General features: G+C 48.7%; 2 protein-coding genes across 3 annotated transcripts in view; both read left to right on the plus strand.

Annotated features, from left to right (window-relative positions):
* Positions 1-9,894, plus strand: part of CFAP74 (cilia and flagella associated protein 74) — a 35,922-nt gene extending 26,028 nt beyond the window's left edge. The window contains exons 26-39 of the mRNA XM_041419843.1: positions 216-492; positions 1,128-1,235; positions 1,867-2,033; positions 3,227-3,361; positions 3,717-3,826; positions 4,175-4,230; positions 4,473-4,592; positions 4,798-4,950; positions 5,257-5,386; positions 5,920-6,074; positions 6,930-7,050; positions 7,827-7,948; positions 8,374-8,508; positions 9,781-9,894. Of these exons, the coding sequence (XP_041275777.1) occupies positions 216-492; positions 1,128-1,235; positions 1,867-2,033; positions 3,227-3,361; positions 3,717-3,826; positions 4,175-4,230; positions 4,473-4,592; positions 4,798-4,950; positions 5,257-5,386; positions 5,920-6,074; positions 6,930-7,050; positions 7,827-7,948; positions 8,374-8,508; positions 9,781-9,894 (1,903 nt within the window). The remainder of the gene's footprint in view (positions 1-215; positions 493-1,127; positions 1,236-1,866; positions 2,034-3,226; positions 3,362-3,716; positions 3,827-4,174; positions 4,231-4,472; positions 4,593-4,797; positions 4,951-5,256; positions 5,387-5,919; positions 6,075-6,929; positions 7,051-7,826; positions 7,949-8,373; positions 8,509-9,780) is intronic.
* Positions 9,895-13,911: 4,017 nt separating this feature from the next.
* Positions 13,912-17,798, plus strand: TMEM52 (transmembrane protein 52). Of its 2 annotated transcripts, none has more exons than XM_041419719.1 (4): positions 13,912-14,205; positions 14,907-15,015; positions 16,232-16,401; positions 16,737-17,798. In XM_041419719.1, the coding sequence occupies exons 2-4, from the start codon at positions 14,942-14,944 to the stop codon at positions 17,045-17,047; spliced, it is 555 nt and encodes a 184-aa protein (XP_041275653.1). In that variant the 5' UTR covers positions 13,912-14,205; positions 14,907-14,941; the 3' UTR covers positions 17,048-17,798. The 2 variants fall into 2 exon arrangements, with proteins under 2 accessions (XP_041275653.1, XP_041275654.1); XM_041419720.1 differs by having other exon boundaries at positions 14,057-14,205; positions 14,971-15,015.
* The last annotated feature ends 10,143 nt before the right edge of the window (positions 17,799-27,941 follow it).

Consider the following 27,941-nt stretch of genomic DNA (forward strand, 5'->3'; position numbering starts at 1 on the left):
TGTATTTCCAGAAGTTCACAGAGGAAGAATTCAAGCAGGGACTCTGGCCAATTGTGCATTAAAAATAGATAGTATTATTGTTCATCTTTAGGCAAAATTCCCATTGCAAGCTTGAAATTCTGCTTAAATAGGGACTACAGGATTAGCTCCCTATTTTCCGGGCTGATTAAGACACTATTTTATGCTGAGACAATTTATCATGTGTTTATTTTTAGACAATTCAAGCTGTCATGCAAAGCAGTTGGAGTCCACCCACCTCTTGAATTGTCTCATTCCTTGGTTCAGTTTGCTGCTACAGCCCTGAACTCGGTGTCTTCAGCCACTCTGGAAGTGCTCAATTCCCACGTGGATGGGAGCCCCCTCTCCCAGCCTGTCCCACGGATTGGCAGTGGGAGCCCTGTCCCAGTTGGCCCCACTTCCTTTGAATTCCACGTGCCCCAGGACTGCCCTGTGACCATTGCACCTTCTGTGGGAACTGTGCTGCCTGGGCAGGTAAATTCACTTTAATTGTCAGCTGTTCTGACAGATCTTTGATCATCTGCATCCTTACAAAGGCTGTCACTTGTAAACACAGCTCAAAACATCAGTTGTTAGAATAGCTGGAATGTTTTGTATTGTTTGAAAGAATGTTTTAAATCAGACAGGAGGGTTAAGCACCAAATCTGGCTAATGCCTTATGGGAGTGTTCTGTCCCCAGTGTTGTCACTGTGATTTATGTGAAGAATGTTTAAATATCAAAAGTATTGCCCACGTAAACCCAGCCCACTGTAACATCCTGGACATCCAAAAGAGCTGCAAGTGCCCTTACCCTGAGGATGCTGTGCTTCCCTCCAAGCAGAAGTGCACTTGTGTGAATTGTGTAAATAAGTCCAAGCACACACACATAAGCAGGAATAAAGTACACAGAAGTGTGTGCCATGGGCTAGAAAACCAGCCTGGAACTTGATAAACAAGTAACAATTGCACTTTGCAACTACAAATTATCCAAACCCTCCATTTCCTTAATTTCTCCCTAACTCTGTGAAAAGATCTTTTTGTCTGTGTGCTCCTGTTGAGCTCTGTAGGTGTCCCACGTGCCTGGGGGCTGAGCTGTGCCCTCACTCCTGTGTGTGCTCTGACATTCCCAGAAAAGCTCCATCCGAGTGTCCTTCAGCCCGGCGCTGTGGGATCAGCAAATCAGGGAGGAGGCAGCACGGAGGCTCAGCACAGCAGCTGTGCCAGAGGCAGGAGCACAAGTAAGGAATGCTAAGAACAGCACATGCTGCTGGTCTGGCACTTCCAGATATTTGTTTCTCTGGATGGTATTTTTATCATAAAATTCTTTGCATATTAATGAAGCCCAAGCTTGTGGTCCGTGGGGGACCTGCCTGTGAAGGATGAGTGGGACTGTGCACTCAGTGTGTGGCCTGTTCACTGAGCAATAATTTAATTTCATGCTCACAATTTCTAAAGTATTCCTATAGGGTTTTATTGAAAATGCCAACTGAAATACTCTTTAAAAAAAAAAGAAAGAAAGAAAGAAAGAAAAAGCTTCTAAACTTCCTGAAGATTTACAGCATCCATGGAATTTATATGCAACCCCTAGGTCAATTAATTTATGTGAGCACCTGTGGTTGTCTTGGATTATGAGATAAACAGGTAAAATTCCCATGATATAGAGACTCATCTGCTCCAAGAGGAGACCTCTTATTCTAAGAGGGAGTAAAATATGTCCATTTCAACCTAATTTTTGAACTTTACACTATTGGAAATTTGTCTGTAGTAGCTACTGTGTCTGTGGGCTGTCACCATCATCCTGGTGTCCCCTGTCCCCTGCTCTGTGTCACCTCCTTGCTCTGTGTCTTTGCTCACTCCTGTCTTGGTCAGATTTCCAGTGATCCCCCTCAGTCTCCAACGGGCAAAAAGAAGAAAGATTCAAAGAAAGAGCAAAAAAAATTGAGCATTTCCATCTCCAGAGGAAAGACTGGAAGCAGGAAAAGCCTGGCTTCTCTACACAGCCCTAAAGAGCCAAAACCCGAAGAGTTAAAGCCTGAGTAAGTCAACAGAATCATCTTGTACTACACAGACAGCATTCTCTTAGAAGTAGTTTAATAAATCTACTAAAGCTGTAGGTAGACAAGAAAGCAAACTGGAGAGGGAACAGCTTCAGCTGTGTTGCAGAGGCTGTTTCCAAAATTAGTGCTGCTTGTGAGCCACACAGCTGTACCCTCTCATGTGAGGCAAAGAATCCCTTTATGCATCAGAAGGATTGAAGACTTCAAAGAATCTGTCAGGGAGCAGGAGCTGGGGCTGTGGGGGGATGGGGCTGAGCCAACACGGGATTTATGGAAAGGGCAACTGCAAAGCTCAACCTGGGGACCGACAGAAACTACTCAAAAAACCTCTTGTGAACAGATCTACCAGAACCAGCTGATGGCCCAAATCCATGGCAGAGAGTAATTTCCATTTTTAATTTGAGGGCTTACACAGTCCAGCACATTGGTCATGGTCAGCATCAGTGCTGGCAGTGAAATGCTGCTGGGAAATGTGCATTTGAAGCAGTCCCTGTGCAGTGTGAGCACCTCAGGGAGAGTCAGCATCAACAGCATTGCTGCCTGGAGCTTGGGAGACTCACATGCAAAATCTGGTACTTGAGGGCCCTTGTGCAGCAGGTAATTCAGCTTCTCAGAGCCACCCTTCTGCCCAGTCTCAGGAATTTGTCAGTATTTGGAAGTAAATACATACTGAAGCAACAGGCATTTGGCTGTACTGGATGTTTTGACATCTTTTACTAAAATCCCATGTTCATTGCAATCCATTAATTATAATTTTTAAACACTTTCAGCAGAGATTGTAAAAATAAAATCCCTATTTTAGAAGTATTGCCTACAGACTGCATTAGAGGAATGTGATCCTGTGTGTTTACATGTCATTGAAATCATGTAGAAGTACTGGAAGACACTGAAATACTTGATGTATTCAACCAAAGGAAATTGTCTTGAGGCTTTTGCAATCTGTAGTGTAACATTTGTTATCTGGGTTTTTCATTTATATTCTCTTTTGGCAACAAAAGCCAAGCACTTTATAGGGTGGGTCCATTACTGACAGTCATTTAATTTCACTGTTACATTCAAATTTGAATGTGTGACTAAGAAACAATAATCACAAATAGCTCAGCAGATATTTATTTGATTTTTTTTTTTGCTCTCTCACTCACTGAGATAATTCCTATTCCTGTATTCTCTAGTTCTGATGCTTATAGGGCAGCCCAGGCTTTCCTGACAAGGAGTTTCAGAGGGAGTTTTAACAAATACATCATCCCATGCTCTGTTGCAAGTGGCCATGCCAGTGGAGAGGAGGGCTCTGGGAACTTAACCTGCAGGTGGGTGCACTTGGATCCCCCAGAGATGTGAGGGGGAAAAGGTGGGCTTGCTGATTTATTCACTTGGGGGAGAAATTTGTTTTTTGCTCTTAATTACTTCATAGCTCAGTGGTAGAAACTCATGCTCCCAGCCCACCAGTTGGATAAGAATCAAACACATGAATATCAAAGCAGCTGAAGGAATAATTGTGTGAAAACTTTGAGGCAGCTGTAGCTCATCTCTGCTCAGGCACAGTCGGTCACCGAGCCCTGTGCTGTCACTTCCTGTGACAGCAGATCCCTGGCAGTTGTTGTTGTGTCTGTGGTCCCAGAGCTCTGTCCTTTTATTCCCCAGCTGCCTTTGCTCTCTCTGCAGCCCTCACAACACCTTGTACCTGGAGCTGCACTGCCCTGCTGTGGCCCCACCTGTTCTGATCACCTCTGACTCCGGGATCAACGTGGCTGATTTTGGGGATGTTTCTGTAGGTATGGAGTTTGAATTTGGTTTGGAGTTATTTCTCTCTGATAGTGAGTTCTTCCCAGCAGCTTTGCATTTTCAAAAGTCAGGATAGAAATTAGCCCTTAGTGGGTATTTAGGTGGAAAACAAGGAGCCTCTGGCCAGCTGAGGCCCATGGAAGAGCAGATCTGATCCCCAAACAAGGACCTGGAGGCTCCAGAAGTGACTGGCCCAATCTGAAAGCATTTTGCTGAGCTTTGAGTGGTGCCTTAGCCATAGGCCTGGGATGAGTCTGGCTCAGGCAGGAGCACAAGTAAGGGGGAGGAATGGGAGGGATGAGCATCCTCACTTTGGGAAGTGTTTTCATTCCTTGCAGGCCACAGAATGATGAAGAGAATTACAATAGAAAACATCTCCCCAGGGAAGCTGGAAGTATCCTTGTCTGGAGCACGTGAGCTCAGCCTTCAGCCTCTGCTTAATCAGGCTCTGTCTCTGCAGGAGGAACTGCTGGACACTAAAGCACCAGCTCATCTTCTCTCTCTAGTTATTGATCTCTCAAAGGCTTATAGATGCTCAGTTCAGACCAAAGACATGTAAACAATATGTAGAATCTGTTCTCATATCTTTTTTCCCCAATCTTTATGAACTTTTTTCCTTGAGTTGCACTGTTTCAGCTGGGGTTCTCAGTTCTGAATCCCAATGGCCCCTTCCTGTTGGTCAGAGCAGTTGGAACACTTGAGCCAGGTGAAAATAAACCCCTCATCATCTCTTTTTGTCCAAGTGAGGATAAATGGGTGAGTAAAAGATACAAGAGCAGTGGGGGAAAGGAGGAGAGACATGAGGGCTGTGACACACACGTGTTAGCAACAGGAAAAACCTTTGTTCCCTGTCCCAACATTTGGATCCTGTCTCAGTTTGGGGATGGTCCTTTGGGAGGGCTCAGCTGGAGGGGTGGGGGTTCCCTGAGCACATGGACTAACCCAGGCACCCTCTGGGCAGTTCTTGGAAACTCTGGACATCCAAGTGGCCAAGACCAACCTCAGCCTCCACCTCTCTGGGCACGGGGTGGTGCCAAGCACTGAGTGCTCCGTGGGAGAGGTGCTGGACATGGGATACGTCATGGCCAGGGACACGGTGACTGCCACAGTCCAGGTAAGGCCTCTGTGCTGAACTGCAGAGCACAGCAGCAGTTCCTGCTGTGAGGAGGAAGACAACACCAACTGTCTCCTCCCAGATTTTGTCCAATGTGTCAATAATCAGAGCCCAGTATCTGATGCAGAGTGGGGGTTGGTGTGGCACGTTATGGGCAGCACTGGTTGTGCCTCTGGTGGCAGCTGGGGACTCAGAGCTGCACTAATGCAGCAAAATCAATTCAGCCACTTTGCAAACTATGGACCTTTCAGGCCTGAGAATCAATTTCCTTCATGCAAATGCTGTTGTGTGAATGAATGTCCCCAGATAAAGAACACTTCCAGCCTGACCCTGCTGTTCTCTGTTCAACTGGAGTCGCTCTCACCAACGCGGGACAGAGACCGGCAGAAAATTCCCTCCTTTCTCACATCCTCTCTGCAGAGAACAGAGATTGTTGGTAAACTTTCTTTTATTCTTGCCTCTTTTTCCTCTGCTAAAGACTCAGGAGGTGTAAAGCAGCGTAGCTGTGTCCTCTGACAACACACAGCTGTCAGACATGGGGCGTCACAGCCCTGAAATTAAAGAGTTCATTTTGCTCCCCAGTAGGAGCTGTAGTAATTCTTTCAATATGGGGAGCTGTAACTTTATGCAGCCTGAGCAAATACCCACAAGTAAGGAGATATTAGTGTTTAAATCTAAATAAACCCACACAGTAATTGCCTACTAAAGATTACATTTAAAGATGTCCAGATGTGTAAAAACATGTCAGAATATAGGAAGGGTTGGTGATGCTTCAGTTCCTCTGGAGATTAATGCATCAAACTGATGGGTGGATGGATTTATCTGGTGTTCCTAACACCCTGTTTTGCTGCAAAGCCATGTATCAGCTCTTATTTATTTGCTGTCCCAACAAAAACTAAATGGGTTTTAAATTTGTGAAGAAGTAAAATGTCCTCCTTTCTTATCTGTATCCTCATTTTTATTTACCAGGAACACAGAACTATAATGGCTTCAGTGTGTTCAGTGTCTCTCCAACAGAAGGAAAAATTGAGGCTGGGATGAGCCAGGATTTTGTGGTTACTTTCAGTCCTGACCATGAAAGTCTCTACTACTCCGACCGTCTCAAGGTTCTGCTCTTTGGCAAGGTGAGACAATCAGGATGATGAAAACAGTCTAAATATTGGATGAACTGATGTAGGGAGGAAAGGGCACATTTGGGACCCTCTGACATTTTTCACGTTTAGATATTCAGTTATTAACTGATAAAACCAGTGACGTGGGTCCATCCCTGTCACCGTCACCCCACGGCGGGGTCAGGAGGGGACAGGGGCTGAGCACGGCTCCAAGGGGCTCCTGCAGGGAGCATTTAATGGCAGAGCAGAGGGGAGAGGGGAGCTCCACCTGCCCAGCACGGCCCTGCAGGAGCAGGAGCAGGAGCAGGGGCAGGAGCAGGAGCAGGAGCAGGAGCAGGAGCAGGAGGGAGCTGCTCTTGCAGCCGCTCGGTGCCAGGCTCCATCTGCGGAGCTGCCCTGGGATGCTCCGGCCGGATGCGCAGGTGGCCGCGCCGCGGGCAGCCCTGGGCCCCTGCCAGGACACCAAAAGTTGGTGCAGAGTGACCACTAATGCCCAGCAGCAGCACTGCAAAGCTGGGCTGAGCGAGAGCTGTGGGGTTGACTGCAGGTAGGAATGCACGGCGGGATAAGCTGAGGGTGGACGGGCACTTGATCCAAGTTTGGCCACAGAAAATTTTGTCTCTTTTAGTGGCTTGTGTGTAAATCGTTTGTCCAGTGCCTTCCTGAGACATATTTCCCAGGTTGTTTAAAACAGCAGTGCCAGAGTGGGCAAGCCCAGGGGCAGGTGCAGAACTCCAGCATTGGGATCATTGGGATCGTTCACGTGGGAGGTGATGCTACAATTTCCTGTTGCTGCTGGCTCTGGTGCCAGCGTCACTCAGGTGACCCGAGCTGTCACCTGCATCCAGGACTTCCTGTCTCACCCAGCAAACAGCCCACGAGATCCAGCTGAAGGGTGCAGCCCGGGATCACCCCATGTTTGTGGAGGGGGGAGTGCCCCTGGACGTGCCCGTGGAGTCCCTGGCTGTGACCTCACCTCTGGAAAGAGGTAAAGTGCCACCAGTGTTTATTGTGGAACAGGGAGGGATCAGACATGGGAATGTTCCTCTTCCTTTAAGAAAAAAGGAAATTAAAGACAATTTTTCCAGAATCTGAAAAAATAAGCATTAAGTTACGGCATATATTCATAATACACAAAAATACCTCAAAACTTTCTCATAAGGAAAGTTTTCATCTTCATTTGAATGTAGTTTTGTCTTAATGATGATCTTCTCTGCAGCTTCTTTGAAAAAATTATTATAATGTAATACTACTGTGAAGAATTAAGATCCATTTGCTTTCTGCCACTCTCTGAGGTGTATTAAATGTTTAAGAAATTATTTAATATAAAATCACATATCCTGGATTTTCCTGTTTGTCCTGTTATGAAACTTCTGGGGATTTGAAGTTACTCTTCCTTAATTTCTTGGGACAGGATCTGTGTTCAGACACAGGATGCAAACAGCTCCTGTCTCCTGAGCTGTAAATAAGTCCAAGCACACACACATAAGTAGGAATAAAATACACAGAGGTATGTGCCATGGGCTAGAAAATGAGCCTGGAACTTGATAAACAAGTAATAATTGCAGTTTGCAATTGCAAATTATCCAAACTCCTTTTCCTTAATTCCTCTCTAACTCTGTGAAAAGATCTCTTTGTCTGTGCCAACTCCTGCTTTGCCACATCACTTTGTTTTGAGCCATCCTGGTGCAGTTTGTGTTGGTTCCAAATGCCACAGGCTCAGTTTTGACTGTCTCAGAGTTGACCTGGCTGCTGTTTGTTTAGGGCCACAAGAAGCAGTGAGGTCCCTTCTCCTGCTCCTGGAGTTCGTGGAGGGCTCAGCAGAGCCAGCCCGGGCTGAGATCACCGTGGGGGCCATTCAGAGTCCTCAGCTGGCAGCCAAGAAGGTGAGGGAAATAAAACCTGCAGCTTTGTGCCAGGGGCTGTATGGGATCCTGACAGTCTGCAAAGGGCTGCTCGTTCCTTCTGTCCAAAATTCACACATTTATAAATTAAAAAAGCAGCTTTCAGCATTTGTGATAAATTTTATATCATAGAAGCACGGTGTTTGAAAAGCTTATTTTTCAGGGGCTAATATAAGGAATTGCATTATCATACTAAGTCAGCAACCAACTTAATTAGCAGTTTGCTTCCTCAATTCTCGAATATGGGATTTCGAGCCCAGAACTGAATTACAGTCCAGTTATTTTAATGGAGTATTTGGTGCCAAGGTGACACAGTGAATGTCTCAGTGGGTATCTGCAGTTTCAAGGGGCAGTTCGGGCAGGGCAGCCGCTGTGCCCGGTGTGCCAGTGCCGTGTGTCCGTGCCAGGCCGTGGAGTTCAGCCTGGACGGCGGCCCGGAGCTGCAGCGGGCGGGCTTCGAGCTGGCCGGGCCGCGGGGAGCCCTGCAGCGCGGGCAGCTCCGGCGCGTCGGCGTCTCGTGGGTGCCACCTGCCGACCTGCAGGTGAGGCTGCGACACCGCTGTCACACGGGCTCCTGGGGGAGTCACACGGGCTCCTGGGGGGTGTCACACTGGGCTCCTGGGGGGTGTCACACTGGGCTTTTTATGGGGTGTCACACAGGCTCCTGGGGGGTGTCACACTGGGCTCCTGGGGGGTGTCACACTGGGCTCTGGGAGGTGTTACACTGGGCTGTTTATGGGGTGTCACACGGGCTCCTGGGGGAGTCACACTGGGCTCCTGGGGGGGGTCACACTGGGCTTCTGGGAGGTGTTACCCTGGGCTGTTTATGGGGTGTCACACGGGCTCCTGGGGGAGTCACACTGGGCTCCTGGGGGGGGTCACACTGGGCTTCTGGGAGGTGTTACCCTGGGCTGTTTATGGGGTGTCACACGGGCTCCTGGGGGAGTCACACTGGGCTCCTGGGGGGGGTCACACTGGGCTTCTGGGAGGTGTTACCCTGGGCTGTTTATGGGGTGTCACACGGGCTCCTGGGGGAGTCACACTGGGCTCCTGGGGGGTGTCACACGGGCTCCTGGGGGGTGTCACACTGGGCTTTTTATGGGGTGTCACACAGGGCTCCTGGTGGGTGTCACACCGGGCTCTTGATGGGGTGTGACACAAAGCTCCTGGTGGGTGCCCCATTGCTGGGTGCCCCATTTCTTCCACTGCCCTGTATCTGCCACTGCTGCTTCTGCCCTGTAGAGGTTGGATGTGCTGTCCCAACAGCTCCATGAGGCTGTGATTGCCCTTCCTGATTCACCTCCTTGGGCATTCACGGAGACTGGAGGCATTGACTCCCCGTGTGTGGGACGGCAGAATGAGTAGCTGGTTCCAAAATTAAAAGATTTCTGCCCTCACAGCAGAAAGAGGCAGCAGAGTTCCTGGCAGGAGGTATCCAGCCTGCATCGTGCCTCTTGGTAACCCCTGCTCTTGCACAACCCTGAGCACTCACTGGGGGCTGACAGGATCCGTTTCCTTCCAGCCCTGTCTGGGAGCTCTGAGCTTCTGCTGTGCCCAGCTGCCATGGCTGTGACGTGGGGACAGTCTCTGTGGCACTCTGGGGACACAATGCTGAGTCACTGTCATACCTCACTGGCTGCAGCATGAGCATCACTTGGGGACAGAGAGGAGCCAGCACAGTGGCTGTCACCCGTCACCTGTAGCTGTAACTGGTACCGTGAACACCGAGATGTGAAACAGAGTTTAGGAGGTGATCAGCTCGTGTCTCCCGTGTCCCAAAGACCAGCTTGGTTTCTGTGTGGTTCTCTCTGCAGACCAGTGACCCCCCCCTCGTGTCAGCCCTCCTGACTGTGAAAGGTGACATCACAGAATCCTACCGAGTCCTGCTCATGGCAAGAGTTGTGTCTGCAGCTGCTCCCACTGGCTGAGGGATCCAGCCAAATGGAAAGGAAATGGAAGTTCCATTACTGGGAGATCTCTGGATCTCTGCTGGAACGTGGGAAGATTTTGAGGTTGCTGCAAATAAGTGAGGGCAGAAGGGATGTGGGAAGGAAGGGCTGTGTGACATTTCTGCTCTGTTTCACCCAAAGTTCTCTGTAAACTCTGGTGCCAGTGGCTTCACTTTCCAGCTGACTCTGTGACAATAATCTCGTGTTAGAAGAAAGAATTACTGAGGACCCCCAGCAGCTACATCTGCTGTTAATCCCATGTCTCCCAAAGGTGGGCATTCCATCAGGATTTACATCCACATTGGTGAGTTTCTACCTTTATCCAATTTCAGATGCTTTTTGCATCTGAAAAGGTTTGGAAAAGCCTTAACTTTTTCTAAGACTGGAATAAAGTTTCTTATTCAAGCCTCCTCCAACTCATTTGGGGAGTCACTTTTACAATGTACAGTCAAATCTGCCTGCTGACATGTGCTCAAGGGGGAATATTCCTGTGCTGTTCCCTGGGTCTGGGCAGACACTTGCCAGAGATCCTGGCTGTCCAGGAACTTTGTATTTCTGTATTTGCTTTCTGCTGAATTCTGGGTGAGAGCAGCATCCTGCTGTTCTGGGGAAGCCAGAGTGCCCTGCAGGTGGAACTTGTGTCAGGAAGCAGCAGCTGGTTCAGGGCAAGTGCAGAGCTGGAGAATGGAGGGAGCAGGAAGGCAGCAGCCATTAGACACAGGATAATCCTGTGCATCTCTTATCACACTCTTTCCTGAGTCACAGGCAGCCTGTGGCAAAGTTCCCTCCCCACCACTCCGTGCTGCCCTTTGGCCCCTGGAGCTGTTAAATCCCTGACTCAGATGATGCAATCAGAAAATAGAAACATTATTGGTAAATGTCCCTGTGGTAACGAGCTGGGAGCTGCAGGAACAAGAAGGGAAGCAATTGTCGAAAGGAACATTTTAACCAGGCTCCCCCTTTGACAGGGGAGGTTTGTGGGAGTGAAGAGGGGGTTCCTTGTTTTTCCAGCCAGTGTTTGATCCATTGAGATGTGTTCTCATTTAATAATGGATCGAGTGCCTGTGGAGTCACTTAACTCTTCAGTCTAAAGACTGCAGATGCTGAAGCTGTCCCAGTGTCCTGGGCTGGGGAGGAGCTGGGGGTGGCAGTGGCAGTGCCAGCCAGGGACAGCTCTGCCTCCCTTGCAGGCCCTGGGTGTTGCTGCTGGCACAGCTGGGCCTGGAGCTGGGCACAAAATGGGCTTTGTGTGCTGGCTCCCTGCAGCCCCAAAAGGGTGAGTAAATAGCACTGCACTCACTAAAACCGCTGCACACAGCTCTGCTCACTCAGCAGGGACCTCATGGCAGGGCAGTTGTCAGTAAGCAAAGCAGGCACAGCTTGTGGGAGTGGAGGAGCTACTTCAGGCACTGCATTTGTGGGCACCCATTGTGTGAGGATCCTTCAGATTTCACTCCTGGAAACCAAAAAGTGATGGCTGACAACAGATCAGTTTCCAGACTCTGGTTATGATAACCATACAGAGTGCTGAAAATAACTGTAACATTATCTACCGGGAAACAACACCCCTGTCTTAGGAATCTTCCATTTCTCAGAGGTCAGGTACTGAGAAAAAGCATCCAGAGGATGAAAAGGAGTAAAAAATCTAAGAATGATGTAAAGACAGTGACACTGGTGCACTCACAGGGTTAGGCTGAGTGAGGAGCAGCTGCCACCAGCCAGCTGAAGGCACCAGTGGTACCCAGCAGCTGAAGGTGAGCAGGGGTGTCACCCACTGTACTTGCATTCCTGGGACTGGAGAGCTTGGATCAATATTTTCACAGGATTGAAGTGAACAGAAGGTTCTGGGTTTCTCTGGTCAAAGTCTCCACGTTTAAAATTCAGTATGTGTTTGTTCTCTCGGGGGAGGGTTGGACCAGGATAACAGGTGGTTATTTCTGGAGGACTGAAAATAAAGTAAACTCTCCCTGTAAACTCCAGCTGACAGTCTGTAAAGCACTTATGGAAATCTGAACAGGTTTCAGTTCCTTCCATAAGAGAAAAGCCTGGTATTTTAGATGGGCCTCAAAAGTGATTGTGTTTGACTTCTTGGGGGCACAATGGCTGCTCAGGATTGGGTTTCCCTCTCTTGGATTGCTTTGTTCTTTGGGGACACAGGGTGTGAAGTGCCAGCTCTCACACGGGGCAGCACTCTGGCAATGAGACACAGGCTGATGTGGAAGGGAAAACAAATTATCTGATGTGGAAAAGCAGAACACTTGGGAATATGTGCACACTGTGCTGCTTCACCTGGGACACTACTACAGCTTCAAAAGCAAAAGCACAGCTACTGAGTCTGCAAAATGTAACCCTGGATGTTTCACTGCCATTCACTGACAGCTAACCACAGTTAGAATCATCACGATGCAAACCTGCAATGATCAGAGGTGCACACCTTCAGTTTACTGAAAATGCAGGAATTCTGTGAGGATTCTCCCACAACTCTCATGTACAATGTGTATTATGTTCAACAGCAGTGAACAGAAAATTGACTGGGACAAGTGAAGATGGAAACAATTCCCTGGTAGCTCAGACACATGGAGCTGATCAGAAGTGGTGGAGTAGGTCTGTAGCAATTCCCTGAGCATGCAGAGCTGAGTGCTGGTGTGTTCTCCTGGCATGGATCAGTGCCAAGTCCCAGTGCCCAGCAGGAGCTCAGCACAGCTCCTGCAAGTTCATCTCTTGGAAAGGCACCAACCCTGTTCAGTTCTGTGCTTCCAGACTGGGTTTTCCACAGTTGTAGCACACTGGGCATTAAAACTGCCAGGCGACTCTAAACATGGAACCTGGTGTTTCTGTTTCATGTCACAGGACCCCCGTAGGAATGGAGCTGTTGTTGTGAGGACAATATGGAAAATGTAACCTCAGAAGTATTTCTTCATTTCCTGGAAGTTGAAGTTTTCTGCTCCTCTAACTGCACTTGTGACCATTCTGCTTTCAAACTGAGTTTTGCAACTGTGACCACTCTTGGGTCCCTGGATACAAACTCGTGCTTTCAGATTTGGGTCTAAAAGCAAACATGAACTTCGTGGCACTGATGCAGTTCTGGTTTAATGAGCAATTCACACCCCCATGTATGATCTTCATAATCCTTAAGGGCAAACCCAGCTCATTTGTAAAGCAGAGAGTGAGAGAGTAAGCACTGGTGTCATCCACATTTATTAACTCATGTTCTGCTTCTCCAGAAGTGATTTCAGCTATTTCTTCACATGTATGAGCACAGGTTTCCCTAAATGAGCAACGGCCCCATGACCCTGAGCAGTGCTGGAGGAAAACACTGCAGTCACTTTGTCACATGCCACTGCTGAGCCTGGAAACATTGGCTTTCAGTTCTAGGAATCAGAAGTAGGGAACATAGGGAATACAGGGAATATCACCTGGTGCTTCCCAGGCATTGTGTCCATTGGTGCTCCCCATGGAGTGGCTGCCCCAGGATTGTGCTGGGCTGGCCCTGACAGGACACCAGGCGCCACCAAAGCCACTCCATCACTGCCCTCCTCAGCTGGACAGGGAGGAGAATACAACAAATGGGTGGAGAAAAGGAATTTGTACATTTGAAACGTTCGACACATCAGTTAAACAGCCTGGAGCACACCGATCCTAAAGAGCAGTCAATTCCTTTTCAGTCGTGTTTCGTGTGCTTTAACAAGGCTGGTTTTAGAAGGGGAAATTATCTGCTCTTCTAAACGTTTGTTTCTGACTCATATATTTCATACTGGGTTTCTCATTCCTTTATTTCTCCTTCAAGTCCCTCTGACACAGCAGAGGCTCCGGGGTGTGTCCAGCGGCTGCACACCTGATGGGTTCTGCTCTGTAAGAGCAACGCCCGCAGTCCCCAAGCGCTCCGGGGAAATCTCTGCAAGCGGAGCTCTCCCCCTGTACCCTGCCCTGCCCCCGGGCTGGGCAGGCAGGGACAGGGACAGGGACAGGGAGCTGCTGCCCGCTCCCGCCCGCTGCTGCCCGCTGCTGCCGTGCCCTGCCCCTCGCGGCTCTGCCCCCCGGATGATGCCGGTTATTTATTGCGCTGCCCAGCACGGGCCGGCCCCAGGGCTCGGTGTCCCCTTTCAGCGCCGGCCGCGTGTCCTTGAGGCGGCTCCCGGCGCTCCCGGACACCGCCCGGAGCCCGGAGCCTCCCGAGCACGGCGGTCGGAGACGAGGCACTTCTCCTCTGGCCACCTGCTGACCCAGCCCCGGGTTCCCCCTTTCCTAGGCACCGCTCTGTTCTGGGAACAACCGTGAGAACTCTGCCCGGTGAGTAACCACTGCCTGTTCCCAAACCTTTCCCACCGTGACCAAGTGACATTCCCACGCCTGAACGGTGACTTGCTCGTGGCCATCCCTACAGCTTCTTTTTTGATCTCTAAGACAGTCGGCAACTTTTAAATTTCACTTGGCTGCCCTTGCTCTGTGGACTGAGGTGAATGGTTCTGTCCCAAGACGACTCCCAGGTGTCACTTCTGAGCAGTTTGCAGAGGCTGTCCTGTGGTCAGAGCCATTGTTCTGGCACAGGAAATCCATGGCAGGAGGTTCAGTACACACAACCCTGCTGAAATGGCACAGGAGCTGTTCTCCTCCTTTTGTACTGCACTAGAGGTATAAAAAGCCATTTCTGGCTGCATTGGAGCTATGGAAAAAATAATGTTAAAATATCTGGGGACACAAGCACTTGTCCAGACCAGCATTTGCAGACAGGCCTCTGCTATGAGGCACCTTTAAATAACAGTTACCTTTAAATAACACTGATTTGGCTTTTTGGGAATCCTGCACGAGTCATTCTCTCTCCCAAGCAAGAGTAAAGCACCACTCAATAAAAAGATTTATTGATTCAGAAGCAACTTTTACAGTGGGATTATTTGCACGTTCTCATCTGGAGTAATGGCACAACCATGAAGAACAATCCAAAGTGGTTTTGCTCTGTACCCTTACTGAGTGCTTTCCCTTTTCCACCCCAGGGAAGTGCATTCCCTGTCCTACATGCACTATTTAAATGAGTGAATCGTCTGCCTTCCTTCACAGATGCCCTCAGAACATGTCTGATTGGACAAGTCTGTGGTATGTCTGGTAAGTTGGCTTTTAATCTTCCAGCAGCATTTGGAAGTTTTGATGAGCAGCACAGGATCAGGGAAGGGCTTCTCTGTTTTCAGAGGAATGGCCTGGATGAGGCCAGGGGAGATTGGGTGTCAGGTGGGGACCAGCATTCACTGAAGGCTGTGTCATCTTTCCCTTCTAAGTACTCTGGAGTTGAACTCCAGGGCTTGTTTGTTCTTCCTAAATAGCCAGAGCCTTGCTGGCTCTTCTCACAGGGCAGCTTCCAGCAGGGATTTGCTGGGCCCTGGCCCTGCCCCATGCCCGGCTCACTCCCTTCTACGGGACAGGGACAGGGACAGGGACAGGGTCAGGGACAGGGACAGGGACTGTCACCCTCTGCTGAGCTTCCCCTCAGAGCTCCAGGAGCACAGAGCTGAGCACTGCTGGGAGGGGCAGACTGGGACAAGAGAGAGAGAGGATTCCCAGCAGGATTCATCTCCTACCTTGCCCGTGGTCTCGGTGCCCTGACATTGTTTTCACAGTTGCCATTCTGTCCCTACATTGGCTTTGGTGGCAGCACACAGAGGGAGTTGATTACTTCACCTCCTCCAGTCTGGAGCAGTTTTGGTTGATACACAGAGCTGTTTAAAAAGACACAGTTAACAAAAATAGATTGAGAAGGCTTCTAAAAGCCTCCATGAGAAGAGGGGGCTGGATTGAGAAACTGAGGGGTGGGAAGGTGGAGTTTCAGTGGAGAGGGGAACCTGAAACACAGGTATATCAGTCTAGCTACATTGTAAATTGTTAAATTATTATCTTCCCTAAGCAATAGCTAGAGATAGAATTGTGTTTTCAAGGCATAAATATAATTTAATATAATATCATTTCCATGCTCATTTATAAAGAGAGAGCCTAGACTTGTGGAAATTCATTTTTCTATTTCCCTCCAAGTACAAACCCTCTCTTGCTGTGGAAAGCAGAGCCATTCTCCCTGCACAGAAGTTGAAAATAAGCAAAAATAGTGAAATGTTACTGCACCTGTGAGCCAGAATGGGTTGTACTTACAAGCAGTAGTTCTTCTACTCATGATAGTGTTTGTGATCCAACTTTCTAATCCAGGATCCAGCACCCATTCAGAACTGAATCAAGGAGGCTTGGCCTGCCTTCTGACCATTTTCAGTGAAATTATATTCTGGTTCAGAAGCAGTAAAACATAAGCAGTGGAATGGAGGTGTTTCCCCTCTTTCAGGCTGATCTTGCTGCTGGTGTTCCTGCTCCTGCTCTGCGGGGTCTCAGCGAGCTGTGTCAAATTCTGCTGCCGGAAGAAAAGGCTTCCAGTGGAGCCCTTCCCTCGGCACCCTTGTGACCTGCCAGTGATTGGCATTGACAGTGACAGCACTGCCCACAGCACAGTGACCTGTGAGTATCCTGGTGGCACCTCCTCCACGGAGCGCTGCTCCTGGGCCTGTGCCTGGAGCTGTGTCCAGCCCCTGCAGGAACAGGAATTCCCAGTGAGCTCCCAGGACAATTTCCAGCCCCACAGGGTGGGCACAAGAGGGGAAGGGAGGGATCAGGGTGACAGTGAGTGACACTGAAGACAGGAGTGACTCTATATGGACAGCTTTAGTATACAGTGCATTTGTTCTGAAAACACAAAAGTCTGTAATTTCCTGGAAAAAAGCAGGATTAGCGCTTCATATTTCAGTGTCCCATGCAGGTGTTTAATTTTTATTTTTAATTCTTTTTCTTCACAGCATACAGCTCATGGCAGTACCCTCCAAGTGTCCAGATTCCCTTGGTATTTGTGGATATGGATAAGAACACTGTGTCCCCTCCAGCTTACAGCCTCTATGCCATGGACCTGCCACCTTCCTATGATGAAGCTGTTCAAATGGGAAAGCAAGTGGCACGGACAAACCAGAAACTTGATGACATCCCTGAACAGGTGACATCACGTGGGCTGAATCCCAGCCAGTCCCCACCTGACACAATCAACAGAGATCCAGCAACACAGGCAAATTCAGAAGATTCAGAAGATGCCAGGAAAGAACAGCCACAGGTCTGACTCAGTTCAGATGGGGAGAAAAGTAAGGGAAGGACTGTAAGAGTTAAAGAAGACATGAAGAGTTTGGGTTTCTAAGTAGGTTATGATGGAAAGATATTTCTTCTCATGCCCTTGTAATGATTTGTCAGAAGAAATGTTTTCTGTGACTGCTGTAATCCCCTGGTAAAGCTTCTTCAAGGATATGAAATGAGGTAAAAGGGCAGCAGTTTAAAAATGCCTGTAAAAGTGGGACGTGAATGCGTGTTCATCTTCTGATAAAAAAATTGTTCCTTGTGTCCAGCAATAAAAAAGGTCAGGAGAATTTTGCCACCTTGGGAATACACACTCAGAACAGCACAAACAGGAAGCTGCTGTACTAGAACAGAAGTTTCCCAAGTGGAGTTGAAGGGGGAATCCCAGCAAGTGACACTGAACAACCTCTGTGGTTTCTCTTCTTTTGAGAACACCAGCTGCCCAGGAAACTGCTGAGGACAAATGCTGCACAGTGGCTCGTGTTCCTCAAGGAGCAGGAAGATGCCAGGACAGGAGAGCGTGGAGGGAAATGCTTTGTGCTGTTTCACACCTGCACAAAGGGAATGAGGCAGATGAGACACGACACTTCTGTGCTGGTGGTGGTCATGAGACCCCAAGGGATTGTTTTTGAGGTTCTATAAATCTTTCCATTTCTATTTTTGGAGATGTGTTGCCTTGTGGGTGGGTTCCCTTTGCTATTTATTTTTTCCACATAAAGTACACATTAATTCCAAAGAGACACCTGCACACATGGTTTGGTATTATTGATATTTCAAATATTCATCAAGTATTTCAAATATTTCAAAGGTACCTTTATATTTTGTTATCTGCTCAGGTGTCAGGGTCTCAGGCAGCACAGGAAAGAGAAATCACAGATTCCTGGCAGCTTTTACCAGTTCAGCACATGGACAAGCTCAGGAATGAGCAGGGTGACACAAAACATGCTTGTGCTGAGCCATCCAGAATAAGTTAGAGATACAAATACCACAGTACAGGCTGGGCAGAGGTTCAAAGAAAATACTCTTAGGGATGGCTCTTCGTGAAGTACTGACAGAGGGATAACTGCTGAGCATCATTTTAGAACTGGGAGCTTGGAGCTGATTACAGCAGTAGCAGCCCAGACAAAAATATGGGCTCCAGAGGCAGGGTTTTTAATGCCAGCTCTTTCCCTTGCTCTTCCATATTCCAAATGGTCCAAATTTTGTCCACTCCCGAGCAGTGATTTTCTTTGAATCCACTTTATCAAGGTGCTAATCTGGCTGCTTTAAGGACATGAGCAATTGCCAGGGTGGCTCATTGCTCTGGGTAAGAGCAGCAAGCAAAGCCTGAGCACTCGGTGCTATTAGTGAATGTAGCATAAATTTAGGTGTCTGTCATTAACAGGCAGCAGAAGTGGTGGGCACAAAAGCCTGCACAGCTTTTAGAAGACTGTTATTCTCTGACAACCATTACTGCAAGAAGTGCCCTGGAAATGAGCAGTAATGATTTAAAAATGAAGATCTCTCCCAGCCACAGGCCCAAGATGCTGCTGCAGAGTCATGTGTGAGCTGTCCATGAGTCTGGCTCCCCAGGGAAGGGTCACTTCTATATTTAACTTGCATGTAACTTACTATGAGGGTTGACTGGTGCAACAAATCTGCTTCTCTGTGTCTCCTCTCTGTCATCCTTCATTACATTTCTGCTGTTTTATTCTTTCCTTATCTGTGTCAAGATGGAGGCTGGGCACAAGCCAGGGTAACTACTTGGATGTCTCTGGCTGGAAGGGCAATATATGCCCAGTTCTGGATGTCTCCAACAGATGTATTTTTATTTATTGAACTTTTCCACAGCACTCAGAACGAAGCCTCTGCCTCCCGAAGAAGGAATTGCCATAAATACAACAGATGTGTTTTTATTTATCGAACTTTTCCACAGCACTCAGAACGAAGCCTCTGCCTCCCGAAGAAGGAATTAACGCCGGAGGGAAATGGCTGAGCGTTCCCTCCCAAACAGAGACGGGAATTCAAAGGCAGGCGAGGAAAGCATCGCGGCTGACACAAGAGGGCAGTCCCTCCCTTCTGGCTGTGCAGCAGCAGCAGGAACCATGGGCTGCAGTGCCCTGCCTGCTGCCCTGCAGCGCTGCACGGGACCTGCCGGGCTGCCAGCTCCCTTCTCCGTGCTCACGGGAGATGCGAGACCCCAGGATGCCTGTGAGTTCCTAGGAAAAGGCATCACCTGGTGTTTGCTCTCTAGCACCCAAGGAAAAATCTTGTGTTTTGCACAGGTTCTTGCCTTGTAATGTAGCTCATTAATTCAGAAATTGTTAACTGCCCCAATCAGCCCTCGGGAACATAGACTTCCCTCTGCACACAAAAGCAGTTTGCTGTGTAACCTTCAAAGTTAGGAAATTATTACAGGCTTCCTTCTCCAGAGCCTAAGGGTGATGCCATGCTGGAGTCCTTCTTGCAAGGGAAGGTTGAAGAGATCCCTCATCTCTACACAGCTTCTGTTTCATGGAACAGGTAGAACTTCACATTTTTGAAACTCTATCACTTTGCTTGAAATCGGTCAGTGGATTCAGAAGTTATTAGTTGGGTGTGCAGAGTGGAAGGAAGGGAAGCAGGACACGGATTTGGAATTTGTGGTTCCAAAGCCTTGCTTCCAGAAGAAGGCAGTTTTAAAAAGAACACCAGGGGGAGGCTGGTCCCACAGCAGGGTATAGGCTTGGCCTGATGCAGGATCTCAGAATTCTCATTTGTCAGGCTGGTGGTTTTCACCAGCACTAGATCTATTCAAGTCTGATTATATCCACACAAGCTTTGTGACATCTCTAAGGGAAAAGCCCCTCTCTGTAATTACCCAAAGTGCATTTTTAATTGTGATTTCTATTCGGTCCTCAGTTTGGCACTGTTCAGCATGCAATTTCTCTTCTCTCATTTGTTCAAAATGATCATTTTGTCAGTTATTTTCTGCTTTCTTTGCTGGCTGTGTGAAAGAGCCTGTGCTGGGGAGATGGACTGCCGAGGCTGGAGCCTCCATCACTGTCTCTCCTCTCACACATGCACTCGAGCACTTGTGCTCAGAAGGAAAATGCAGCCATGGAAGTAAATTTTCTCAATAATTCATGGGCTTTATAGCCCAGAGCAAATTATACCTTGGCTCTTTCATGAATCTCAGGCTGCAAATCCCTTTATAGCCAAGCTCGTTAACAATAGAAGTAAAGTGGTACCTCTAGAATGGCTTTGATAATTGATGCATTATAATCTTTGGAGAGTATTTAGTGGTAAACCTGCAGCATCCAGACTGAGCCATCAGTGGGGTCTGGATAGAGGAAAAGTCAGAGAAAAAAACATTTCTTTGTTTGCCTCGCAGTTGTCTTTGTCTGCCTCAAACAGCTCAGGTTTGGTTGCTTTGTTTTCTAACTCATTTTGTCTTTATCAGCTGCAGTTTTTGAGGGAAAAGGATCACTGCTGCTGCCAGGACAGATGAGTGGGACACTGGGACACAGGCAAAACCTGCTCACTTATGGAACAAAATATCTCTGCTACAACCACTCTCCATACTCTTGGCTGTCTCCTGGTTCTAAGCCTCTTTGCCTGTTAGAACTCTTTTTGCTTAGGGAGACACTGACTAATTTTGCTGCAAGTAGCAGAGGTTCTTTCCTTCACCCACAATTAAAATTCAAACTGCCAGAGAAGCCTTGGAATCCTTTTCAGAGCAGAAGATGAAAACAAAGTATCACAGGGGAATTGTGCTCTTAAAACTGGAGAAGACAATAAATGTTTTATGAAATTCTACATCCTAAGGTCAAACTCAATGCAAAAAAAAATTGCTTAGGTGCAAACCCACATTGCTGGGAAAACATTTTGTTCTGGTCAGTCAAAATTTAGAATATAAAATGCCAGAGCTGCTCTCTTTTTATCTTACTGGAAGGAAAAGGGGCCTTTAGAAAAGAATGCACACTTTCAAAGATATTTCAATTTTTTAAAAATAACAAAGCTCACCTTGGGCACTCAGAGAAAGGAGCAAATCAATTTCTATTTCAAACATAGAAATGAATCTGCAAACCTGAATCTATGTTAAAGTACTGAACTTTTACTCATTTTTTTTACCCTGCTTTCCCAAGTAGCTCAAAAACGAAACAAAAGAGAAGAGCCTGATGGTGAGCTCTTATTTGTGCATTGGGTTTTTTCCATGCTAGGAGTTTATGGCATAACTGCTTCCCTCCACAAGTGAGGAAGCGCAGTCCCAAGGTCCAAGTACTGACCTGGGAACCCACTTTGGTGACTTTTCTGGCACAGGCTTCCCACACGACACTGGTCTGTAGAACAGGGACGTAGCTCTGCCTTTTCTTGCACAGAATTTGGAGGATGAATACACTGAGCGTGGGCTGCGCTGTCACATTGAAATACAGGTACAGTCAGAGCATGATGAACTTTGTGTGGGACATGAAGTGCAGGAAAAATCCTCCCCGCTCCCTCCCCCTCTTAAGGGGCGAATCTGGAGAAGAAACTCGGGCAAAGTGTGAGATTTAGAAAGAGCCCCTGGACTTCAGGTGCCTCATCACAGCATTCCTAGCTGGGGAGAGAGGCAAGGTTTGCTCGGCTCCACTGGAAAGGTTTCTTTCCCCAAAATCCTGCCAGGCAGCTGTGCTGAAGGTGGGAGAAGCTGCTCTGCCCCGCACTTAAGGTCACCCCAGCTGGGTTTGAAGGCAATCGAGCTGTGATTAGCCGGCAAAGCAGAAGGCCATAAAAATAAACACTCCGTGTGTGTTTGGAGCAGGGCTCCTCCGCCCTTGGCTGGGCTGCCTGCTCCCAGCAGATGGGGGAAGTGAGCCGGAGTGGCCCCGGTGAAGGTCGGCTGGGCAGACTGCAAGGCCAACACACAGCAGCAATTACATTTAGTGCGATTATTTGGAGGAAAAAATCGTGGTATGCTTTAATTCCTTACTTATTTAGTATATAGACTTTCACCTCTTGATAAAAGGCCCACAGTACCTGCTGTAAAAAACGGAAATTCAAATGGCTTGAGCCATCTGGGAAATAAAAAAGTGTGTGTTTGGTTATTTTCCACTGTAATAATGAGGAAAAAAATTCGGTGATAATGAGTAGGGTTATCTCTCAATCAAGAAACATCCTGGAGTAGGACAGACACCAGGTCTACCACAGATCCTGGGCATCTAGATAGGTTTCAATGTCTCTGCCTCTATTTTCCATGGGTAAACAATTCTAGGATGCAGAGGTTGGAAGGGACCTTTGGACATCCCCCGGTCCAGCCCCTGCTGCTCACTGGGGCCTGCCAGAGCAGCTTGCTCTGAACCCTGCAAGGATGCAGATCTCACTGCCCCTCTGGGCAACCTGTTCTACTGTCTGACCCCTTACAGTGAAAATAGGAAATTTTGGATTGTTGGAGTGGAATTTCCTGTATTTGGGATTGTTCCTACTGCTTCTTACTGTGCAAGCTGGTGCCCAGTGAGAAAAGTCTGCCTCTGTCTTCTTTATCCTTTCCCCCCAGGTGTTTATACACATTTATAGATCCCTCCTGTACCACCTCATCCTGAGGCCAAAGACTCCCAGCTTGCTCATCCTTCCCTCACACATCAGACGCTTCCATGCCTTAATCATCCAAATATTTAACTCCATCTTTTCTCCAACTTGTCTAAACCATCCAGGAATTTCCCCTGAATCCCAGCGTGCCGTTTAATGGATTTCTCCAGCCTGTGCAGTAAGGAGCTGCAGAAAGCAGAGCGTGACGTCCCCCGTGGATGCCTGTCCCTGTGCCTCTGCCCTGGCTGGCGGCGGTGCCACCTGGGCACGGGGTGATTGCAGGGCTGGCACTGCCACCGCATCAGCTCACGCAGCCGGGGAGTGTGTGACACCGCGAGCTGTGAGTGTGTGACACCGCGAGCTGTGACAGCGGCCACCTCGGCGCGGCCACCTCGGCGCGGCCCCGCGGGAAGGGGAGAGCCAAGGTGAAACCAGAGCAAGATGAATGTTTAATCAGAAGTGGATAAGCTGCTGGAACAGGAAAAAGAAATGCAACCTCCCTCCTGCTTTGCGCAGGGCTTTGGGTGGAAGGTGCTACAGAAATACCCCTCCTTTGGGAGACCACGCTTTAGAAGCACAGGAAATTGCCTGGATTTTAAAAAAGGAACACAGGGAATAATGCTTTTCCAGGCCAGAGAAGGAACGGAGATTTCCCTTCCTTTCTCTAGTTTATCACATTGTCACCAACAACAAAACTGTGTTTCATCAGAGCTTGGCCTTGCTCCCCCAGGTTTCAATCAAAATGGTTATTGATGAAAAACCTTAAGGGAATTGTAGCTAGAGATGCTGCAAGCCCACTGCTCAGTGCTGTGCCAGAGTAATTGTAAGGAAAATTCAAAGTTTCTCATTGATTCCTACCCCTTGATTTCCTAACATATCCCACTGTTTTAGGTACAAAACCTACACCCCAAAATCTCCAAGATTTAATCAGTGTTCAAGATACCAGGTAACACACATTACTGTAATAGCACAACAAAATCAGGATAAGGATAATTAGAGCATCTATGGAATTTGTTTGGTGGCTTCTTCATCCATTTATAATTATAAATCATGAAAGTGCAAGTGTGTACACGTGTCTAATCACACACAGCCCTTCTTCCTGTCCCCTCCCATTTTTGTGACCAGGCCTGCTCCTTTCAGGCTCCTTGGTGCCTCTTCCATTTGTAACTCTGTGCAGTCATGGACCCATGGACCTGTGGTTAATCCTGGTACCCAAACTGGCTCCTCTGAGTCTGAAACAACATTCAGAGAAATGAAACTAAAATAAAGGGAGTTTCTCATCCATCTGGAGATGGGTGGGGGCTGGAAGAGGCAACTGCTAGGTCCAAAAATCAGATTGTTCTTTATGACATGAGCCCCAAACCACAGGTGGGGATGTAGAAGGGTCTTTCTTCAAATCTGCATGTTTGAATCCTAGTGATTCACATCTAAAGCTGTGGCTGCATATTCTTGAATTCAGGGAAGGCTCCAGTATAAAATCTCTGGCACAGGAAGTTCAGCTTCCTCTCCAGATTTCCTTCCTCCACCTCCTAATATGCAGAACAGCAGGGAACTCGCTTTGGCCCTGCCAGTGCAAGTGCACACTCTCAGGACTGCAGAGCAGTTTGAGTTTATGGCCAACACCTCCAGCTCAAGGGTTCAAGGGAGGCAGCACAGACCAGTGGCTCTGATGACAACACTTAATCCCCAAATATCCCCAAGTGCTGAGCTGTGTTTGGTACCTGCACGGGAAGCTGCACCCAGGCCCTCAGCAAACATGATCAACAAGGGTGACACTCAGTGACATTCAAACCATTTCCACAGTCAAACTCTCACTGATGACACTGAGCATCAACCAAAGGCAGAAATTCAGCCATCATGTAACTTTGCTACAATCACAAAGTAAGAAAAACTGTGGGAAAGCAGGTTTGGATCCAGTCAATGCCTAAATTATCACTAATTATAACAGGCTAATTTCACTTTCTAGATTTTTATCTAGGCTTTGGTGTCCTTTAAAAACAGCCTGCTAGACTTCAGGCCAAGGGTCAGGCAGCTCAATCGCCCAGTTTGAGCCTCAAACTAAAACAGGAGAAATGTGAACAGCATTACAGCTGGAAGCTGATGTGAAGTTTGCTGGAAGAATGGCAATGTCTGAGCATGGCACAACGTTAGAGACCTCTGAGCTATGTCTGTAGGAACAGCATCTGTGCAGAGATCCTCAGCAGCATCCCAGAAGCAAAATGCCATGGAGTGGGGCACTCAACGTTAGAGACCTCTGAGGTACATCTGTAGGAACAGCATCTGTGCATCTGTGTGCAGAGATCCTCAGCAGCATCCCAGAAGCAAAATGCCATGGAGTGGGGCACTCACCAGGGCTAAACTGAAGTATGGCAAGGCACTGATGCAGCTCATGATGCTTCCAGTTCTGGAATCTGATGCAGCTCATGATGCTTCCAGTCCGTGGGGCTCTCTCTGGGATGTGTGGCACTGCTGCCAGTGCACAGTGCACGTATTCCCTGCAGGAATTCTCTGCAGGTGTACCAACCCCACAGGCTGTGCCTGCAGAGCGTGACTCAGCTCCACCAGGCCGAGGTTACTCCGTCCCCAGCCCCTCTCCTGAACAGACCCTGCCACACTGGGGGGGAACAGAGGCAGCACCTGCCCCAGTGCCTTTCACAGCACAGCCGGAGCAGCCAGAGCGCAGCGAGAGGGGAGAGCAGCCGCAGGCCCAGCCCCTGCAGGACAGCCAGGACTGTGCTGGGCAGGGGGCTGGGAACAGGACAGGCAGCTCTGCCACCCCCCTGCATGGGGTCTCTGTTCCCAAGACCCCCCTCACCTCTGACTGCCAGACAGAAATACACAGGCCTGGCTTCAGCAAGTGCAGAAATAACCTCGGGCAGCCATGCAGACAGCAGAGCACTGCCCTTGGCTCCTCTCTGCCAGCTCTCCCAGGAGACACGTGCTGCCAACGTCCAGCTGGGCTGGAAAAATGCCACCATCGGAAAGCACAGACAGGGCAGTCACCTCAGTGCCACCACATGGACAGGGCAGTCATCTCAGTGCCATCATACGGACAGGGCAGTCATCTCAGTGCCACCACACACAGGGCAGTCACCTCAGTGCCATCACACACACAGAGCAGTCACCTCAGTGCCACCACACACACAGGGCAGTCACCTCAGTGCCATCACACGGACAGCGGAGTCACTTCAGTGCCACCACATGCACAGGGGAGTCACCTCAGTGCCAGCATACACACAGGGGAGTCACCTCAGTGCCCCCACACACACAGGGCAGTCGCCTCAGTGCCACCACCCACACAGGGCAGTCACCGCAGTGCCACCACACGGACACAGCAGTCACCTCAGTGCCCCCACACACACAGGGCAGTCGCCTCAGTGCCACCACCCACACAGGGCAGTCACCGCAGTGCCACCACACGGACACAGCAGTCACCTCAGTGCCCCCACACACACAGGGCAGTCGCCTCAGTGCCACCACCCACACAGGGCAGTCACCGCAGTGCCACCACACGGACACAGCAGTCACCTCAGTGCCCCCACACACACAGGGCAGTCGCCTCAGTGCCACCACCCACACAGGGCAGTCACCGCAGTGCCACCACACGGACACAGCAGTCACCTCAGTGCCCCCACACACACAGGGCAGTCGCCTCAGTGCCACCACCCACACAGGGCAGTCACCGCAGTGCCACCACACGGACACAGCAGTCACCTCAGTGCCCCCACACACACAGGGCAGTCGCCTCAGTGCCACCACCCACACAGGGCAGTCACCGCAGTGCCACCACACGGACACAGCAGTCACCTCAGTGCCCCCACACACACAGGGCAGTCGCCTCAGTGCCACCACCCACACAGGGCAGTCACCGCAGTGCCACCACACGGACACAGCAGTCACCTCAGTGCCCCCACACACACAGGGCAGTCGCCTCAGTGCCACCACCCACACAGGGCAGTCACCGCAGTGCCACCACACGGACACAGCAGTCACCTCAGTGCCCCCACACACACAGGGCAGTCGCCTCAGTGCCACCACCCACACAGGGCAGTCACCGCAGTGCCACCACACGGACACAGCAGTCACCTCAGTGCCCCCACACACACAGGGCAGTCGCCTCAGTGCCACCACCCACACAGGGCAGTCACCGCAGTGCCACCACACGGACACAGCAGTCACCTCAGTGCCCCCACACACACAGGGCAGTCGCCTCAGTGCCACCACCCACACAGGGCAGTCACCGCAGTGCCACCACACGGACACAGCAGTCACCTCAGTGCCCCCACACACACAGGGCAGTCGCCTCAGTGCCACCACCCACACAGGGCAGTCACCGCAGTGCCACCACACGGACACAGCAGTCACCTCAGTGCCCCCACACACACAGGGCAGTCGCCTCAGTGCCACCACACGGACAGGGCAGTCCCCTCAGTGCCAGCACAGTGGGCCAGGCTGGGCAGCAGGAAGGGGTTAAACCCACGAGTCACCTGCTACTTCATACAAGCAAACAGCAAAGAGTCCTTGAGTTTCAGTCACATCCAGATGCTCAAAGTGAGAGATTAATAAATAATAAACAGGAGTAGCATCAGTTACAAATGCCAAAGGGGGATGATGTCTCTGGATGCATTTCTGCTGACTGGTGCATATTAGGAAACCACAGAGTGCTTTTAGCTTTGACTCCAACATTAATTTTGGCAGCGGAAAGAGGTTTTATTAAAAGTACTGAAAATGTCATTCATCTTTATTCGTATTACATTTGTTACAAGGATTTAAACCCCAATATGGAACTATGGGGAGAAGAAAAAATTGAAATTGACTCATCTGATCATAAAAATAAATGGAACTCTAAACATGTTTTAAATAGTAAGTACATTTGGGTATTATATTCCTAATACTGGAAGGTGGTGCTGATATGAACTGTTTTTCATGGTTTGTTTTTTTCTCTAAGGGGTTCTTTTTGAACCCCTTATAAACTAAATTATTTGTAGGTATGCTATGATGGTAGCCCATAATCCATAGGGGAAAAATAAATAAATAAAATGTGGAAATGTGAAGAATTGAAACCATTCAATTATTATTTTAAAATATTAAATTCAAGGAAACAAAACCATTCTTAGAAGTACTACCCAGTAATCTAAGAGATTTGAAATCCTGCTGTAAGTCCATTTACTAAAAATTGTATTTTTGTCTATTTTAGTTAATGCTGAATAGTACACTGATAATGCTGGATCTTTTCTAGGATGTTCCCAAGTTGAGGTTAGTGGGGAATTTAAGTTACTTGCAATTTAGTACCCCTAACCTGAAATCCAGATTTTTCTGCTGCAAATGCAAAATTTACAAAATGAAAAAAAAAAATT

This window comes from Onychostruthus taczanowskii, unplaced genomic scaffold, assembly GCF_017590055.1.
Source record: "Onychostruthus taczanowskii isolate IOZ18803 unplaced genomic scaffold, ASM1759005v1 scaffold61, whole genome shotgun sequence".
Taxonomy (NCBI): Eukaryota; Metazoa; Chordata; class Aves; order Passeriformes; family Passeridae; genus Onychostruthus; species Onychostruthus taczanowskii.

Bases quoted from the DNA above. Each gene is read 5' to 3' on its own strand.
- TMEM52 (XM_041419719.1), top strand. From the start codon at position 14,942: ATGAGTGAATCGTCTGCCTTCCTTCACAGATGCCCTCAGAACATGTCT. The intron at 15,016-16,231 runs GTAAGTTGGCTT...CCCCTCTTTCAG, and splicing joins ACAAGTCTGTGGTATGTCTG to GCTGATCTTGCTGCTGGTGT. The intron at 16,402-16,736 runs GTGAGTATCCTG...TTTTCTTCACAG, and splicing joins TGCCCACAGCACAGTGACCT to CATACAGCTCATGGCAGTAC.